This window comes from Sebastes umbrosus, chromosome 9, assembly GCF_015220745.1.
Source record: "Sebastes umbrosus isolate fSebUmb1 chromosome 9, fSebUmb1.pri, whole genome shotgun sequence".
NCBI lineage: Eukaryota > Metazoa > Chordata > Actinopteri > Perciformes > Sebastidae > Sebastes > Sebastes umbrosus.
This window is the reverse complement of record NC_051277.1, coordinates 8,283,957-8,301,204: the sequence shown is the minus strand read 5'-3', so window position 1 is coordinate 8,301,204 and position 17,248 is coordinate 8,283,957. Positions and strand designations below refer to the sequence as shown.

General features: G+C 34.4%; 1 protein-coding gene across 6 annotated transcripts in view; it reads left to right on the top strand.

The window, feature by feature from the left end:
• fam13b (family with sequence similarity 13 member B) overlaps positions 1–4,612 on the top strand; it is an 81,289-nt gene extending 76,677 nt beyond the window's left edge. For 3 of the 6 annotated variants that reach the window (XM_037779950.1, XM_037779951.1, XM_037779947.1), the window contains 6 exons: positions 1,231–1,445; positions 1,653–1,736; positions 1,836–1,931; positions 2,093–2,496; positions 3,597–3,698; positions 3,859–4,612. In XM_037779950.1, the coding sequence (XP_037635878.1) occupies positions 1,231–1,445; positions 1,653–1,736; positions 1,836–1,931; positions 2,093–2,496; positions 3,597–3,698; positions 3,859–3,982 (1,025 nt within the window). In that variant the 3' untranslated portion in view covers positions 3,983–4,612. The remainder of the gene's footprint in view (positions 1–1,230; positions 1,446–1,652; positions 1,737–1,835; positions 1,932–2,092; positions 2,497–3,596; positions 3,699–3,858) is intronic. The other 3 variants (XM_037779946.1, XM_037779948.1, XM_037779949.1) reach the window with 2 other exon arrangements.
• The last annotated feature ends 12,636 nt before the right edge of the window (positions 4,613–17,248 follow it).

Here is a 17,248-nt window from a genome sequence, read left to right as displayed (position 1 = left end):
TACAGGTAATTTCATATCTCTATAACGATATATATATATCACGATAAAACATGTTTTCTCATAATTAGATAAATGAATAGTCTATATGAAATAACCACATGGTAAAGCCTATTTTTGGAGACTTGTGTGAATTAAATACTTGAGCATTTTCTCATTTCGTATTTTTTCGTTTTAAGTGTAATCATAGAGAAACCATATATAAATATAATTTTAGCCTATATCGTGATATAAAAAGGTTTATCGTATATATTTATCAGAATCAGAAATACTTTATTGATCCCCGGAGGTGAATTGGGGCGGTACAGTTGCTCTTGTGTAAACATAAAGAAATGTAAGAACATAGAAATAAAAGGAGTATGTAACATTTAAATTATGTGTATGCTACAATATAAACACAATATATGTAAAGAAATTTAATATATAAGTAAGTACTAAAATTTAAAATGAGAATATAAGAAATATGTACAAATATTTGCACTAAGACGTGCAATATATAACAAATAACCACAGTGCAAATACGTAAATACAAATGCTGAGAAGTGGGATCTATTGCGTGTTAAATATAAATTAGAAATGAATAAGAATATTTCTTGAATGTACAGTATAAATGCAGTATTAATGACACTATTGCACAGTCCACTTTTTAATATCGTTTCTATAGTTTTGACGATATATGTCTTCATATTGTGTATACTGTTTTTACAAGGAAAGAAGAGCGCAATTTAAATACAATCATGTTTTTTTGCAAACCATAGCTGCATTTGCTTTTGCACAGGGCAAGTTGATACACTTGAATATGATCATTTCAGAGTAAGGTGATGCTTCATCTAGAGATAATATCCAGCAGGCAGCAGTACGTCTCATCTGTAACCATCAGACTGACATTTTTAAATTATTTCTACAGTCAGACGCTGTTAGAGAAATGTTGAGGAAAAGGTTTTTGTTTGCAGTGTTTGGGTTTTGACTGGGTGCGGTGTTTGTGTGTTCTTGTTCAGGACGTGTGTGTCTGAGCATGTTTCTCCTCATACTGTGACTGGCTGATTTTTATCCACCGCAGCTGTTCTGTCAGACTCCTGCATGTCTGATCGTCCAGTGAGAGATGTTTTATGTGCCGCCTGAAGACGATTTTCTTGTCCCGGTTCCTTCCGTACTTTACCCCTCTCTATCTCCTCCCCCATTTGTTTCCCTCCTTCATCTCTTCCCTCATCACTGTCCTCTTCCTTCCCCCAGACGCCAAACACCGCGCAGAGAGCGAGCTCGGCCCCCAGACTCGTCCTCGGAGCAACACCTTACCCAAGAGCTTCGGCTCCACGCTGGACCAAGGCGCTTACGATGCAGCAGTAGAAGTGAAGGGCCAACATCCCACCAGGGAGGAAACACTGGAGCTGATCCAACACCGGGTCAAAGGGAAGAAGCAGGAGGACGGCTGGCCTGACGACATCAAGGTTAGCAGCGGATATTTTTATCAAGGACTGATTACCCTTATTGATTAGCCACTGGAGTCATTGAGATAATAATGTATTTTGGTAGAAAGAGCACTTTGTTAGATTATCCCATACAGTATATCACTTGGATTTTATGTAGACATAACAGTAAAAAATGAAGAAGTGGTTATATCCCTATTGCATGATTAACTGTGTGCGTCTCTGTAGAAGATGACCAAGGAGCAGTTGTCCTGTGAGAAGACGGTCCTTCAGAAGAACCTGCTGCACTATGAGGGCCTGCATGGTCGACCGGTAAGTTACCAAACATCCTACATCCTGTGAAGCTGTCTTAAAAAACCCATTTACCCTTGTTTTAACCCGTATGTCTCTCTCTCTCTCTCTCTCTCTCAGGTGACCAGAGAGGAGCGTCTGGTGGTGAAGCCTCTCTACGATCGCTATCGGTTGGTCAAACAGATGCTCACCAGAGTCAGCATCACACCCATCACAGTACGTACACAAACAAAACATTACATCTATTACACTATGTTAGCAACATGCTCACAAATACAAAACATACTTATTTACCCCGTGTCATTCTTACTTTACTGCATCTTAAACTAGTGCACCCACACTTGCATTAACCTCCTCTCTCTCTCTCTCTCCCCCAGGTGTCCCCCTCCAGTAAGAGGCGAAGCCAGACCCTCCAACCAATCATTGAGGGTGAAACTGCTCATTTCTGGGAGGAGATCAAAGAGGAGGAGGAGGACGAGCGGAAAGAAAGAGAAGAGGGAGGAGAAGAAGAAGAAGAAGAGGAGAGGGGGGCTGTGGAGGAGGAGCGGGATGAGGAGGAAGAAGAGGAGGATGAGGAGGAGGAAGGAGAGAGCAGCGGTGGAGAGATGCAGAGCTCTGAAGTCATCATGGCCGTCGACCTCGTGACCTCGTCTGAAGGATCAGTGAGGAGCCAGAACAATCCCGACAGGCAGGGCGACTGTCCAATGAGAGCCAAGATGGAGGAGGGGTCGGGGAAGCTGGCGCTGGATCTGCGGCTGTCCAGCTCCAACGCCTCGTCAATGTAAGAACACACACACACACACACACACACACAGTTAATGTTCATCCTCTTATATTTCCTGTAAAGAGAACACCTGTGTCATCAAAAAGTCAGAGCATAGGATGTCATTAAAAAAAATAGTACAGTGCCATATTATAGTATTCCATAAAAAAGTCATAGCAGTATGTCATGTCATTAAAAAGTTATATTATATATTCCATAGAAACTCATCGCATGGTATGCCATAAAAAAATAGTAGTCTGTCATAAAAGTTAAATTATAGTGTTAATTAAAAATGTGTACAGTATGTCACAAGTCATTAAAGTCATAGTATTCAATAAAAAATACAGTGTCATCAAAAAGTGATTAAAAGGTTATCATATAGTATTCCATCAAAAATAGTCATAGTATAGCATGTCATAAAGAAGTCATAGTACAGTGTCATAAAAAAAGTCACATTATAGTATTCCATAAAGACATCATAGTATGTCATAAAAAAGTGTCCTGAAAATGTCAAAGCTTCCAGAGTGACTGATATCTAAAAGAAGACCTCTTACTGAGTGTCAGATGATTGACAGCAAGCAGAGCCTAATAAAGTATAAGGCTCTGTGTTTTACAAAGATGAATTATCCAGATCGGGCAATTCTGTAGAAGTTGTTCTACGAACTATATTAATTAATTATCAGGCCTTAATTAATAAAAGCTCTGATCATCTCCTGCTCTGCTGACTGTGCCGACACCAGCAGGAATAATGTGAGACAGAAAGAAAACAGATGTTATCTGCTGAGTCTGTAATCTGGTTAACGTGTCACTGAGCTCATAGCTCTCACACACACACACACACACACACCTCTAATCTCTTACCTGGACATGATCCTGACAGCTGATCCCTCAGATCACTTCCTGTCCTCCTTTTCTCTCTGGACTCTTAATTTATGGCTCAAGATCCAAATGATTGCTGTTGAGAAAAAACAAACAAACACGTATTTTAGTGCTTCAGTCAGTGTGGAGTTGAGAGAGCATGAATGTGACTCCATTCTTACATTCTCACTGGGGTTTACCTTTAACATCATGGCATCAGCATGTGTAACTACGTTCTCACGTATCCCATCATCCTCCAGGCCAGAGCTGCTGGAACAGCTGTGGAAAGCCAGAGCAGAGAAGAAGAAGCTGAGGAAGACCATCCGAGAGTTTGAGGAAGATTTTTATCAGCATAATGGAAGGTATGTGGAAGACACAGTTGTTCATCATGTGCAGACATAAAAGTCAGCATGATGAACTCAATGTGGTTCAGGTTGCTCGTAGCTGCTGGGGTCGGGGAAAGTAAGCGTGTGTCATTTAGAGGACTTATTGACCTCCTTGTCTCCCTCCTCTCCGCTGTAGAAATGTCCAGAAGGAGGACCGGGTGCCGATGCTTGAGGAGTACAGGGAGTACAAGAGGATCAAGGCCAAACTCCGCCTGCTGGAAGTTCTCATCAGCAAACAGGATTCCTCCAAATCCATCTAGTCACCAGCTGTCACCGCACACATCAACGCTCGTCACTGCTGCGAGGACCCGCCCGGGATGTCCCATCACACGCCATCACACCTGGGAGGGTTTCACAAACACATCACATGACTTGCCAGTAGGTGGAGACTCGGACTTCTTCTCGTGCTGCATTTATGTCATGGAGAAAATTAAGAGTGACTCGCTGGTTCAGAGTTACCGTACAATATGTCATAATTTAACTTATATTTAAATGTAGTTACAGGAACATTTCCAGAAACTTTATTAAGGAAAGTAACCTGCATTTTAAACTACAACAACCAAAGTTACGTTTTGGTTGAGTCCAAGTTTCTGGTCGTACTTTCTAATGCCATAGAAACTATTCATCTAGCACTGACTGGTCAAACATGATCCTCAAGACTAACACCACTAGTGTTAGGATTAGAGATGGTCATTTCTTTCTGCCCAGTAAAAAATAAATGTATTTATTAAGCAGTACATTAAAAGAACATGAAGACTGTTGTCTCATGGCGTATAGAAATACATTTGAAATGTTTTTTTAATACTTAATTGGTCTAATTTGCCAAATCTTTGTGACAAAAGAAGTAAAGCTAAATGTGCTAAAAGAACTTTTAGCTGGTTTTTGTTGTTGTTAAAAATCAGTTAAATCATTACATTTGTTTGATACATTTTAGGGCTGTCAATCGATTCAAATATTTAATTGCGATTAATCCCACATTTTTACTCCGTTCAAAATGAATCTTAAAGGGAGATCTTTCAAGTATTTAATACTCCTGTCAACATGGGAGTGGGCAAATATGCTTCTTTATGTAAATATGTGTATATATTTATTATTGGAAATCAATTAACAACACAAAACAATGACAAATATTGTCCACAAACCCTCACAGGTACTGCATTTAGCATACAAAATATGCTCAAATCATAACATGGCAAAATTGGAGCATTATTTAACCTCCTTCACAACAAGCTAGTATGACATGCAATCCATGTACCAATGGATTCCCTTGGTTTTCTAGTTTCATATGATGCCAGTATTTCCACTCTAGCTTTAAAACTGAGCCCACTACAACTGAAAATTCGCAAGTGGCGTTAAAACGATCACGCTAACTTTGACAGCCCTAATGATATATGATTATATGTGACGACAGATTTGGGTTTCTTTGCCAAAACTCTGAGTTTAATTATCTACTATTAAAAGGTGACATAAGACGTGCATTTTTTTGCAACTATTTTCCCATGACATGAATGCAGCACCGCCACCGGTTAACATAAAATCACTCCCGTCAGCCACAACTGCTCCTCCGCTCCTCCGCCGCCTCGTCTGACTGCATTTCATCTTCAAACATCGCCACCATTTAGAAACATGGAGAGAAAAAGGAATCATCATCACTGTTTGTCTTCAACACCAACATGACTCAAGACTTTGCACTCGTCTTCTCGTCTTCTGAGGAGAAAAAAAACAGACTTTTTAATTTCAGCAACTTTTCTTTCGTCGATCTTTGTTCTTCGTGTTTTGTTTTCCTTCACGCAGAGGAATCTTATCGGACAGCTCGAGGACTGGCATTTTAGACGCTCTTCACTCAAGACACTCGTTCTTTCTTTGGGACGTCGTACTGTGTGGAAAAAGTCCCTCTTTCGCCTCTCTTCAGGGAGTCACGGTTTCTTGAAGCGACCTCCTTGGAGCGAGGCGATCGGTTATTTTATTCTGTCGGTAAAACTTCATTCAACATCCTGGATGCTTCACATCTTTCTGACTGATTTTAAAATGCATCCACAAGTTTGTTGCGTGGATTCTTGTTTAAAAAAAAAAAAAAAAAAAGAAGTGTATACATACTTGTGACACAGCTGTTCACGTTTTTTCTTGAGTGAAAAAGAATGTGTTGTATTCCAAGGAAAAAAAGAATAGTTGTATTAACTCGCAGTGTGACCTTGGAGCCGTTTGTGAAAGACTGACTGTCCTTTTTCATTTGTTCAGCATTTTCTTCAAGTTTAGTTTTTTTTCTATTTTGGCAATATTTGTCAGTAAAGATGCACACAAGGTTGGCAACTCTGAACTTCATTTCCCATGAGCCTCTTGGAAGAAAAACACTGCTTTTAAGTCGTCTTAAGGTGCCTTCAAATGAAACTCGTGAGCTCGTGTTTACAACATTGGAAGTCGTGTACACGATATGCTTGGCGTTCAAGTGGTTAAGTCGTGAGAACACCGCCGCTAAGCAACAATATTAACGTTACTGACGACGTCTAGAAGCCACAGAGGCTAACTATTTAGCAAGTGGGTAACATAATGCAGAGGAAAAAGATGAGGCTGTTGGGAATATCAACATTTTCCTCAGACATATAAAATTACAATATAATCTTATAACGTACCGAAACTTTCCACTTCCGATGTTGTGAGTACCACAAGAGGGGGGCCTTCATATGGACTCTTCTCATAAACACGACCCCATTTGAAGGCACCATTAAGCTCAAACGTCTGCGTTTTGTAGTCATATGCTCGTGATTTTGATATTTCTGATGGCACTTAAAGGCAGCATTAGACTGAAGATGCTCGTAGGAAACGAGTCAGATTCTGAGATTTTAGGACGTAGATGGATATGGTCGTTGCAGAAATCATCTGGAAATCTTTGTTTTCTTTTCCACTCGTTCAGTTTTCTGCATGGGGGGGATGTGGCAGGTCCTGAGGGATTATGGGTGATAAATGCTGAGGAGAGGAGCCAGTATCTGGTCCACGTTGCTGCAGTTTCTTTGAAACAGAAGGCATGTTGGCTACAGGAAGTGGCAGTCTGACCGAGGTCGGTATCAGCGCAGTTAGACGGAGAGTTTCCAGAGTATCGGCAGTTGCTGTGCAGCTGATGTGACTGTTACTGAGTAACTGATATATCTCTGGTGGTCCTTGGTTTGAAGTTTGCTTGTAGCTGTATTGTATCGATGAGTTGCCAACACTGATGTTAACTTTTTTCCCGCCAACTGGTGAGTCAGCGCTGAGGGTCTGATTAGCACGTTAGCATGATGTCCACAACGCTGAGGGCGGGAAGAAGTTTCAATCCTCGGCTGCGTTTCTCTTCGGTCGAATCTGCATTTCCTGCTGGCGGGTGAAATGAGGGCAGGGGAGGAGGAGAAAGTTTGAGATTTGACGCATGCTAACCAGCTTGTCCTCTTCATTTTCTTCTTCGTAGAGGCCATGTTGTTGTTGTTGTATCAGACAGAAGTTCAGATGTCTCAGTGTGATTTGAAATGCAAAAGGCGGAGAAATTCCCAACTATCGCTGAACTTAACTGCAAAGTAAACCGGCTGTTTTGGCAGGTGGCGTTCTATTATCAGAACCTCTTTGGCTCGTTCTCCTGAATCGATGTGCATTTACCTGCCAGAATCAAAGTTGACTGCGGTCTTTTTGTCTGTCTGTGGACGGCAGATGTGACGGTCTGAAAATGAAAAAAAAAGGTTCGAATGAGTCAAGGGTTGAATTTTTTGTGTCTGAGTGCTTGTGAAGAATACGAGGGAGGGTGCGGGGGGGGTGTTTGTCAGGACGGTAAAAGTTTGTAGGGTTGATGTAAAAAGATGTTATTTGCACAGCATTCACAGAATGCAGCCCGTTTGCGTTTTTTTTTCATTTGTTATTTCTAAAAATGAAGCACTACTTCTATACAAATATAAATATATACTGTACATAAAAAAAAAAAAAAAAAAACCCGAAGGAATGAATGTCAGAAATGTTTAAATTATTTCAAACATTATGTTTGGCCCCCTTTGGTTCATTATATTTGTGATTCCCTGAGAATGTGTTTTTTTATTATTATAAATATTGCTATTACTATCATAACCATTATTTTGTGTGACGATAATAATAACCCTTTTGTATCTACTCACAAACTGTAAAACCAGCTGTAGAAGTTAGTCTGGCACTGTGTGTGGCTAATCAAACATGAACCTGCTCCGTTTCCTGATTTATTTTTGTCGCTCTGTGTAATATAAGCTAATATAGAAGCAGTACTGTAGTGAGCTTGCATGGCAAAAAAGAGAACATAATAGTATGAATAACATGATGTATTGTTTATATTATTTGTGCCATGAAGAAGCAGCAATAATAAAAGTTTGCGTGGAGGTTTTACAGTATCGGGTAATGATGTGTGGGATCGACTTTGTGTGTGAATATTTGAGGTACAAAACTATTTTTATTTTTTAAGTCTAATTGTTTTCAGCCTGACACACACATTGTCCCTCACACACACACTCTGCTTAAACGGTGTGTTTTTACCACTGTTGTCAGCATAATGTTCATGTTGGCGCTGCTGAAAAACCAAAATAAGAATAACATTTGAAAGGTGAACAGGGATTGAAAAGCCAATGACAAGATGTGTCGTATTTGAAAACATTCCAGTTTTTATCATCATTTAAAAAGTGGAAATGATCCATCGTCAAATCTCTGAAGGGCTTTTCTTTGAGTTTCTATCTTCTTTTGAGTTTAACAAGGTGAGCAGTTAAATTGTTCGGCGCCTCAGTTTCTTGAAACCGACTTTGTTTTTACATTGTGCCTGCAACAGAGTGGTAAAATTCACGTTGTGAACTGTAAATGTATTCTGTCTCTGTCAGTGTACAGTATGTTTCATCTCACACTTACCCATCCGACGTGCATGGTTGTTTCTCACACACCCTGAATTCGCAGTGGAAGTTTCTGTCAAAGATGTCTCGCAGGTCACCCGCTCCTCCTGGAAATGTTAAAGAAATGATCAGTTTTTTTGGTCAAAAACGGCAACAGACAAGATAAAAGATATATTATACAATTCTGTGAAGTGATTTTTGAGTCGATTTCTTTAAATCTTTAAAATTTAAAGGACAAATAGTCATGTTGCTTACAGAAGTGGTCAAGAGAGTTAGAAGTGAGATTCTTGGTGACATCTTTGATACTGAATTTTGCTGTGAATTCCCTTTGACCAGAGAGGTCATCTACATGTGATACTGTTTTATCACATCAATATATTGTATGTGCGTATGTATCTATAAATGTTTTCTTACTTTGTGAATGCTTTTTTTTTTTTTTTTCTTCATTAACAAAAATGATGAGAAAAATACAATCAGTAACAAACATTTACACATGAAAAATAAAATTTGCAAGCTTGCCACATCAGTTCTCTTGATTCTTGAGTCAGATAAAGTAAACCGCTGACAGGGCGAGTGGTGTAAAGAGAAAAATTCGAAAAATAGTAAAGTTAAAATTATCTGCTGACCGACTCTGTATAAATAAAGGTTAAATAAATGATATATGTAGAGACATATTTAAAAACCAAACAACTAATGAGAGCACTCATTTTTACAAAGATATATTATGGCTAAATATGTTTTTCAAAAATATTTGCACGATATCACATAACATCAAAATATTACTTGCATAAGATAATGCATGTCTATAGTATGTCGGAAAAAGTCAGTCATACCATGACTTTTTTTTCCAACACTATATTATGATATACTTTTTTTCGACATACTATGAAATTTTTTTCGACACTACTATGATGGATTTTTTCTGAAATACTATGACATTTATTTCGACATACTATGACGTGTTTTTTTTAAAACTATACTATGACTGTTTTCGACATACTGTACTATGACTTTTTTTTCAACACTACACTGACGGATTTTTTCCGACATACTATAATATGACGTGTTTTTTTCAACATACTGTACTATGACTTTTTTCAAAATACTATAGTATGACTGTTTTCGACATACTATTCTATGACGTATTTTTCATGAAATCGTTCGACATACTATGACTTTTTTTCGACATACTGTACTATGTTGTTTTTTTTTCAACAAACTATACTATGACATATTTTTTCCAACATACTATACTATGACTGTTTTCGACATACTGTACTGTGACTTTTTTTCATGAAATTTTTCAACACACTATACTATGACTTTTCTTCACGAAATTTTTTGACATACTATACTATGACATTTTTTGACATGCTATACTATGAGGTATTTTTCATGAAAAATATCGACATACTATATTATGACTTTTCTTCAAGAAATTTTTCGACATGCTATACTAGGATTTTTTTCACTACTCCAGGTAGGCAATGAGTCCTTACCCCAAGTGAAGGAGTTCAAGTACCTCGGGGTCTTGTTCACGAGTGAGGGGACTATGGGACGTGAGATTGGCCGGAGAATCGGAGCAGCGGGGGCGGTATTGCATTCTCTTTACCGCACCGTTGTGACGAAAAGAGAGCTGAGCCGAAAGAACGAGATCGCGGGTACAAGCGGCCGAAATGGGTTTCCTCAGGAGGGTGGCTGGCGTCTCCCTTAGAGATAGGGTGAGAAGCTCAGTCATCCGTGAGGGACTTGGAGTAGAACCGCTGCTTCTTTGCGTCGAAAGGAACCAGTTGAGGTGGTTCGGGCATCTAGTACGGATGCCCCATGGACGCCTCCCTTGGGAGGTGTTCCAGGCACGATCAGCTGGGAGGAGACCACGGGGAAGACCCAGGACTAGGTGGAGAGATTATATCTCCACATTGGCCTGGGAACGCCTCGGGATCCCCCAGTCAGAGCTGGTTAATGTGGCCCGGTAAAGGGAAGTTTGGGGTCCCCTGCTGGAGCTGTTGACCCCGCGACCCGACCCCGGATAAGCGGTTGAAGATGGATGGATGGATGGACTTTTTTCACGAAATTTCACGACATACTATACTATGACTTTTTTTAATAACATTTTTCGACATGCTATACTATGACTTTTTTTCATGAAATTTTTGGACATACTATGAAATTTTTCAGATCTTTTGTTTCAGACATTTTTCAGATCTTTTTTTTCGGACATTTTTCAGATCTTTTGTTTAGGAAATTTTTTCAGACTTTCGTCCAATATTTTTCAGATCTTTTTTGTCCAACATTTTTCAGATATTTTTTTTCAGACTTTTTTTGTCCGACATTTTTCAGATCTTTTTTTTCGGACATTTTTCAGATCTTTTGTTTAGGAAATTTTTTCAGACTTTCGTCCAATATTTTTCAGATCTTTTTTGTCCAACATTTTTCAGATATTTTTTTTCAGACTTTTTTTGTCCGACATTTTTCAGATATTTTTTTTCGGACATTTTTCAGATCTTTTGTTTAGGACATTTTTCAGATTTTTTTTTCAGACTTTTTTGTCCGACATTTTTCAGATATTTTTTTCTGACTTTTTTCAGACTTGTTTGTATGACATTTTTCAGATATTTTTTTTTCGGACATTTTTCAGATCTTTTGTTTAGGACATTTTTCAGATATTTTTTTCAGACTTTTTTGTAAGACATTTTTCAGATATTTTTTTTCGGACATTTTTCAGACTTTTTTGTCCGACATTTTTCAGATATTTTTTTCAGACTTGTTTGTATGACATTTTTCAGATATATTTTTTTCAGACATTTTTCAGATATTTTTTTTCAGACATTTTTGTCCGACATTTTTCAGATATTTTTTTCAGACTTGTTTGTATGACATTTTTCAGATATATTTTTTTCCGACATTTTTCAGATATTTTTTTTCAGATCTTTTGTTTCCGACATTTTTCAGACATTTTTTTCAGACTTTTTTGTCCGACATTTTTCAGATATTTTTTTTCAGACTTTTTTGTCCGAAATTTTTTCAGATATTTCTTTTCAGACTTTTTTTGTGCAACATTTTTCAGATATTTTTTTTCAGACTTTTTTTGTCCGACATTTTTCAGATATTTTTTTTCGGACATTTTTCAGATCTTTTGTTTAGGACATTTTTCAGATGACTTTTTTCAGATATTGTTTTTCAGACTTTTTTGTCCGACATTTTTCAGATAATTTTTTTTCAGACTTTTTTTTCAGATCTTTCTTTTAGGACATTTTTCAGATATTTTTTTTCAGACTTTTTTGTACGACATTTTTAAGATATTTTTTTTCAGACTTTTTTGTACGACATTTTTCAGATACTTTTTTGTCCAACATTTTTCAGATATTTTTTTTCAGACTTTTTTGTACGACATTTTTCAGATAATTTTTTTTCAGACTTGTTTCAGATCTTTTGTTTCCGACATTTTTCAGACATTTTTTTTCGAATATTTTTCAGACTTTTTTTTCAGACTTGTCATTTTTCAGATATTTTTTTCAGACTTGTTTGTATGACATTTTTCAGATATATTTTTTTCAGACATTTTTCAGATATTTTTTTTCAGACTTTTTTGTACGACATTTTTCAGATATTTTTTTCAGACTTGTTTGTATGTCATTTTTCAGATAATTTTTTTTCAGACTTTTTTGTCCGACATTTTTCAGATATTTTTTTTCAGACTTTTTTGTACGACATTTTTCAAATACTTTTTTGTCCAACATTTTTCAGACATTTTTTTTCAGACTTTTTTGTCCAACATTTTTCAGATATTTTTTTTCAGACTTTTTTGTACGACATTTTTCAGATCATTTTTTTTCAGACTTTTTTCAGATCTTTTGTTTCCGACATTTTTCAGACATTTTTTTTCGAATATTTTTCAGACTTTTTTTTCAGACTTGTTTTTTTTCGAATATTTTTAAGACTTTTTTTTCAGACTTCTCATTTTTCAGATAATTTTTTTTCAGACTTTTTTGTCCGACATTTTTTTTCAGACTTTTTTGTAACGACATTTTTCAGATAATTTTTTTTCAGACTTTTTTGTCCAACATTTTTCAGATATTTTTTTTCAGACTTTTTTTCCAAATATTTTTAAGACTTTTTTTTTCGAATATTTTTCAGACTTTTTTTTCCGAATATTTTTCAGACTTTTTTCTCAGAATATTTTTCAGACTTTTTTTTTCGAATATTTTTAAGACTTTTTTTTCAGACTTGTTTTTTTTCGAATATTTTTCAGACTTTTGTGTCCGCACATTTTTCAGACTTTTTTTTTCGAATATTTTTCAGACATTTTTTTCCGAATATTTTTAAGACTTTTTTTTCAGACTTGTTTTTTTTTAATATTTTTCAGAATTTTTTCTCCGAATATTTTTCAGACTTTTCAGACATTTTTCAGACTTTTGTGTCCAGACATTTTTCAGACTTTTTTTCCGAATATTTTTAAGACTTTTTTTTTCGAATATTTTTCAGACTTTTTTTTCCGAATATTTTTCAGACTTTTTTCTCAGAATATTTTTCAGACTTTTTTTTTCGAATATTTTTAAGACTTTTTTTTCAGACTTGTTTTTTTTCGAATATTTTTCAGACTTTTGTGTCCGCACATTTTTCAGACTTTTTTTTTCGAATATTTTTCAGACATTTTTTTCCGAATATTTTTAAGACTTTTTTTTCAGACTTGTTTTTTTTTAATATTTTTCAGACTTTTTTCTCCGAATATTTTTCAGACTTTTCAGACATTTTTCAGACTTTTGTGTCCAGACATTTTTCAGACTTTTTTTTCCGAATATTTTTCAGACTTTTTTTTTCGAATATTTCAGACTTTTTTCTCCGAATATTTTTCAGACTTTTTTTTTTATATATATTTTTCAGACTTTTCAGACATTTTTCAGACTTTTGTGTCCAGACATTTTTCAGACTTTTTTTTCCGAATATTTTTCAGACTTTTTTTTTCCGAATATTTTTCAGACTTTTTTTTTCGAATATTTTTCAGACTTTTTTTTCAGACTTTTTTTTTTATATATATTTTTCAGACTTTTCAGACTTTTTTCAGACTTTTGTGTCCAGACATTTTTCAGACTTTTTTTTTCGAATATTTTTCAGACTTTTTTTTCCGAATATTTTTCAGACTTTTTTTTTTATATATATTTTTCAGACTTTTCAGACATTTTTCAGACTTTTGTGTCCAGACATTTTTCAGACTTTTTTTTCCGAATATTTTTCAGACTTTTTTTTTTATATATATTTTTCAGACTTTTCAGACATTTTTCAGACTTTTGTGTCCAGACATTTTTCAGACTTTTTTTTTCCGAATATTTTTCAGACTTTTTTTTTCGAATATTTTTCAGACTTTTTTTTACGAATATTTTTCAGACTTTTTTTTTTATATATATTTTTCAGACTTTTCAGACATTTTTCAGACTTTTGTGTCCAGACATTTTTCAGACTTTTTTTTCCGAATATTTTTCAGACTTTTTTTTTTTATATATATTTTTCAGACTTTTCAGACATTTTTCAGACTTTTGTGTCCAGACATTTTTCAGACTTTTTTTTTCCGAATATTTTTCAGACTTTTTTTTTCGAATATTTTTCAGACTTTTTTTTCAGACTTTTTTTTTATATATATTTTTCAGACTTTTCAGACATTTTTCAGACTTTTGTGTCCAGACATTTTTCAGACTTTTTTTTCCGAATATTTTTCAGACTTTTTGTTTCGAATATTTTTCAGACTTTTTTTTACGAATATTTTTCAGACTTTTTTTTCCGAATATTTTTCAGACTTTTTTTTCCGAATATTTTTCAGACTTTTTTTTTTATATATATTTTTCAGACTTTTCAGACATTTTTCAGACTTTTGTGTCCAGACATTTTTCAGACTTTTTTTTTCCGAATATTTTTCAGACTTTTTTTTTCGAATATTTTTCAGACTTTTTTTCAGACTTTTTTTTTTATATATATTTTTCAGACTTTTCAGACATTTTTCAGACTTTTGTGTCCAGATGTAAAACTGAACAAATGTGATAGAGTTAAATTCCCTTTAAGACCAACTCCACACAATAAATTATGCCCTGGCCTTTTAAGTTTGAAAGTTTCGAGTCTGTTGTACTTCTGAACACACCCAACGTCACATTTCAGACTTTTTTTTCCGAATATTTTTCAGACTTTTTTTTCCGAATATTTTTCAGACTTTTTTTTTATATATATTTTTCAGACTTTTCAGACATTTTTCAGACTTTTGTGTCCAGACATTTTTCAGACTTTTTTTTCCGAATATTTTTCAGACTTTTTTTTTTATATATATTTTTCAGACTCTTCAGACATTTTTCAGACTTTTGTGTCCAGACATTTTTCAGACTTTTTTTTCCGAATATTTTTCAGACTTTTTTTTTCGAATATTTTTCAGACTTTTTTTTACGAATATTTTTCAGACTTTTTTTTCCGAATATTTTTCAGACTTTTTTTTCCGAATATTTTTCAGACTTTTTTTTTTATATATATTTTTCAGACTTTTCAGACATTTTTCAGACTTTTGTGTCCAGACATTTTTCAGACTTTTTTTTTCGAATATTTTTCAGACTTTTTTTTCAGACTTGTTTTTCGAATATTTTTAAGACTTTTTTTTTCGAATATTTTCCAGACTTTTTTTTCAGACTTTTTTTTTCAGACTTTTTTGTACGACATTTTTCAGATATTTTTGTCCGACATTTTTCAGATCTTTTTTTTTTGTCCAACATTTTTCAGATATTTTTTTTCAGACTTTTTTGTACGACATTTTTCAGATAATTTTTTTTCAGACTTTTTTCAGATCTTTTGTTTCCGACATTTTTCAGACATTTTTTTTCAGATATTTTTTTTCAGACATTTTTTGTCCAACATTTTTCAGATATTTTTTTTTCAGATTTTTTTTGTCTGACATTTTTCAGATATTTTTTTTCGGACATTTTTCAGATCTTTTGTTTAGGACATTTTTTCAGATATTTTTTTTCAGACTTTTTTCAGATATTTTTTTTCAGACTTTTTTGTAGGACATTTTTAAGATAATTTTTTCAGACTTTGTTCATATCTTTGTTCATATCTTTTGTCCGACATTTTTCAGATATTTTTTTTTTGTCCGACATTTTTCAGATATTTTTTTTCAGATATTTTTTTTTAGACTTTTTTGTCCGACATTTTTCAGATCTTTTGTTTCCGACATTTTTCAGACTTTTTTTTCAGATATTTTTTTTCCAGACTGTTTTTTAAGACATTTTTCAGATATTTTTTTTAAGACTAAAACATGTTTTCGACATGATATACAATGAGGTATTTTTCATGAAAAATATTGACATACTATTCTATAACTTTTTCTTTCATGAAATTTTTCGACATGCAATACTATGACTTTTTTCATGATAATTTTCGACAAATGAAATAAGCCTACTTAGTATTTGTTATTAATGTTAATTCAAATTATTTCAAGTTTGAAGGTTTATAAAATAACCTGTAAATTCAGTGCACAAGTATGAACCATCATAAACCACACTATCTCCCAAACACACAACAATTAATGAACTCACAATATCAACTGTTTAGTTCACATCACAGGTTAAAGATGTAATAATACAAAATAAATCATATACGATAAAACGCTTAAAACACACCTGCCAGAATTGCATATATAATTAATAATATTCTGCCTCTGTTGTGTAATTTTCCAATTTCAGACAAAAGAAGCACAGTCACTAATAGAGAAGTCAGTTTAGAGCTTTTTTTGTGCAAATTAAGCCTGTTTATAGCATTTGTTGTTAATTAAAATTATTTTAAGTTTGAATTAACTGTGTGACTGTGTGAACCTCCACAAACCAAAACAAAGTTACCTCCCAAACACACCATAATTAATTAAAACTCACAATATCAACCGTTTAGTTCAGGTCAGTGTATCTTTTGGTCATTTGATTTTCCTTTCACAAACGGATATTAAAAAACTAAATGAGTGGTTATTTGATTTTTGTTTTAGAACACAAACATTAATATTGAAATACAAGGTGTTTTTCTTTATCAGGGTCAAAAAGGGGATGAACTAAACTTAAAAATGTGGGTTGATTTTAATATTCTATTTCTAAAAACAAAAAATAAAATCACTAGAAGACAGAAACGAAATTTTTTTTTTATTCCATCCCTTTTTGACCCCGATAAAGAAAAACCTCTTGTATTTCAATATTCATTTTTGTATTTTAAAACGAAAATCAAATAACCACTAATTTTTTTGTTTTTTAATATCCAAAAGATACACTGCCCAGTTCACACAACATCCAGTTTATGATACTAAAAATATAACATCTGCACTTAGTAACAACATTATTCATCTGAAAACGTCCAGACCACACCTTAAACAACAAACAACATCTCACTTCCAGGTGCATGTAGTAGCATTAAGGCCTACCTGTTAGTGGAGCTTCTTCCAGCCAGGTGAACATCAGCAGCCTCGTGGTGGTATAATGGAGGAAAACTCAGGTTTGGTCCACATGGGATGTTTTTCTAAACTTGGTTTTGTTCTCAAAATAAAATTACTGTCCACACAAGCACGGTTTGTAAAAAAAAAAAAGAAAAAAAAAAAGTTGGCCAGTGTGCAGGTTGGACTGATGACTGGGCTGCAGACACACACCTGAGAGC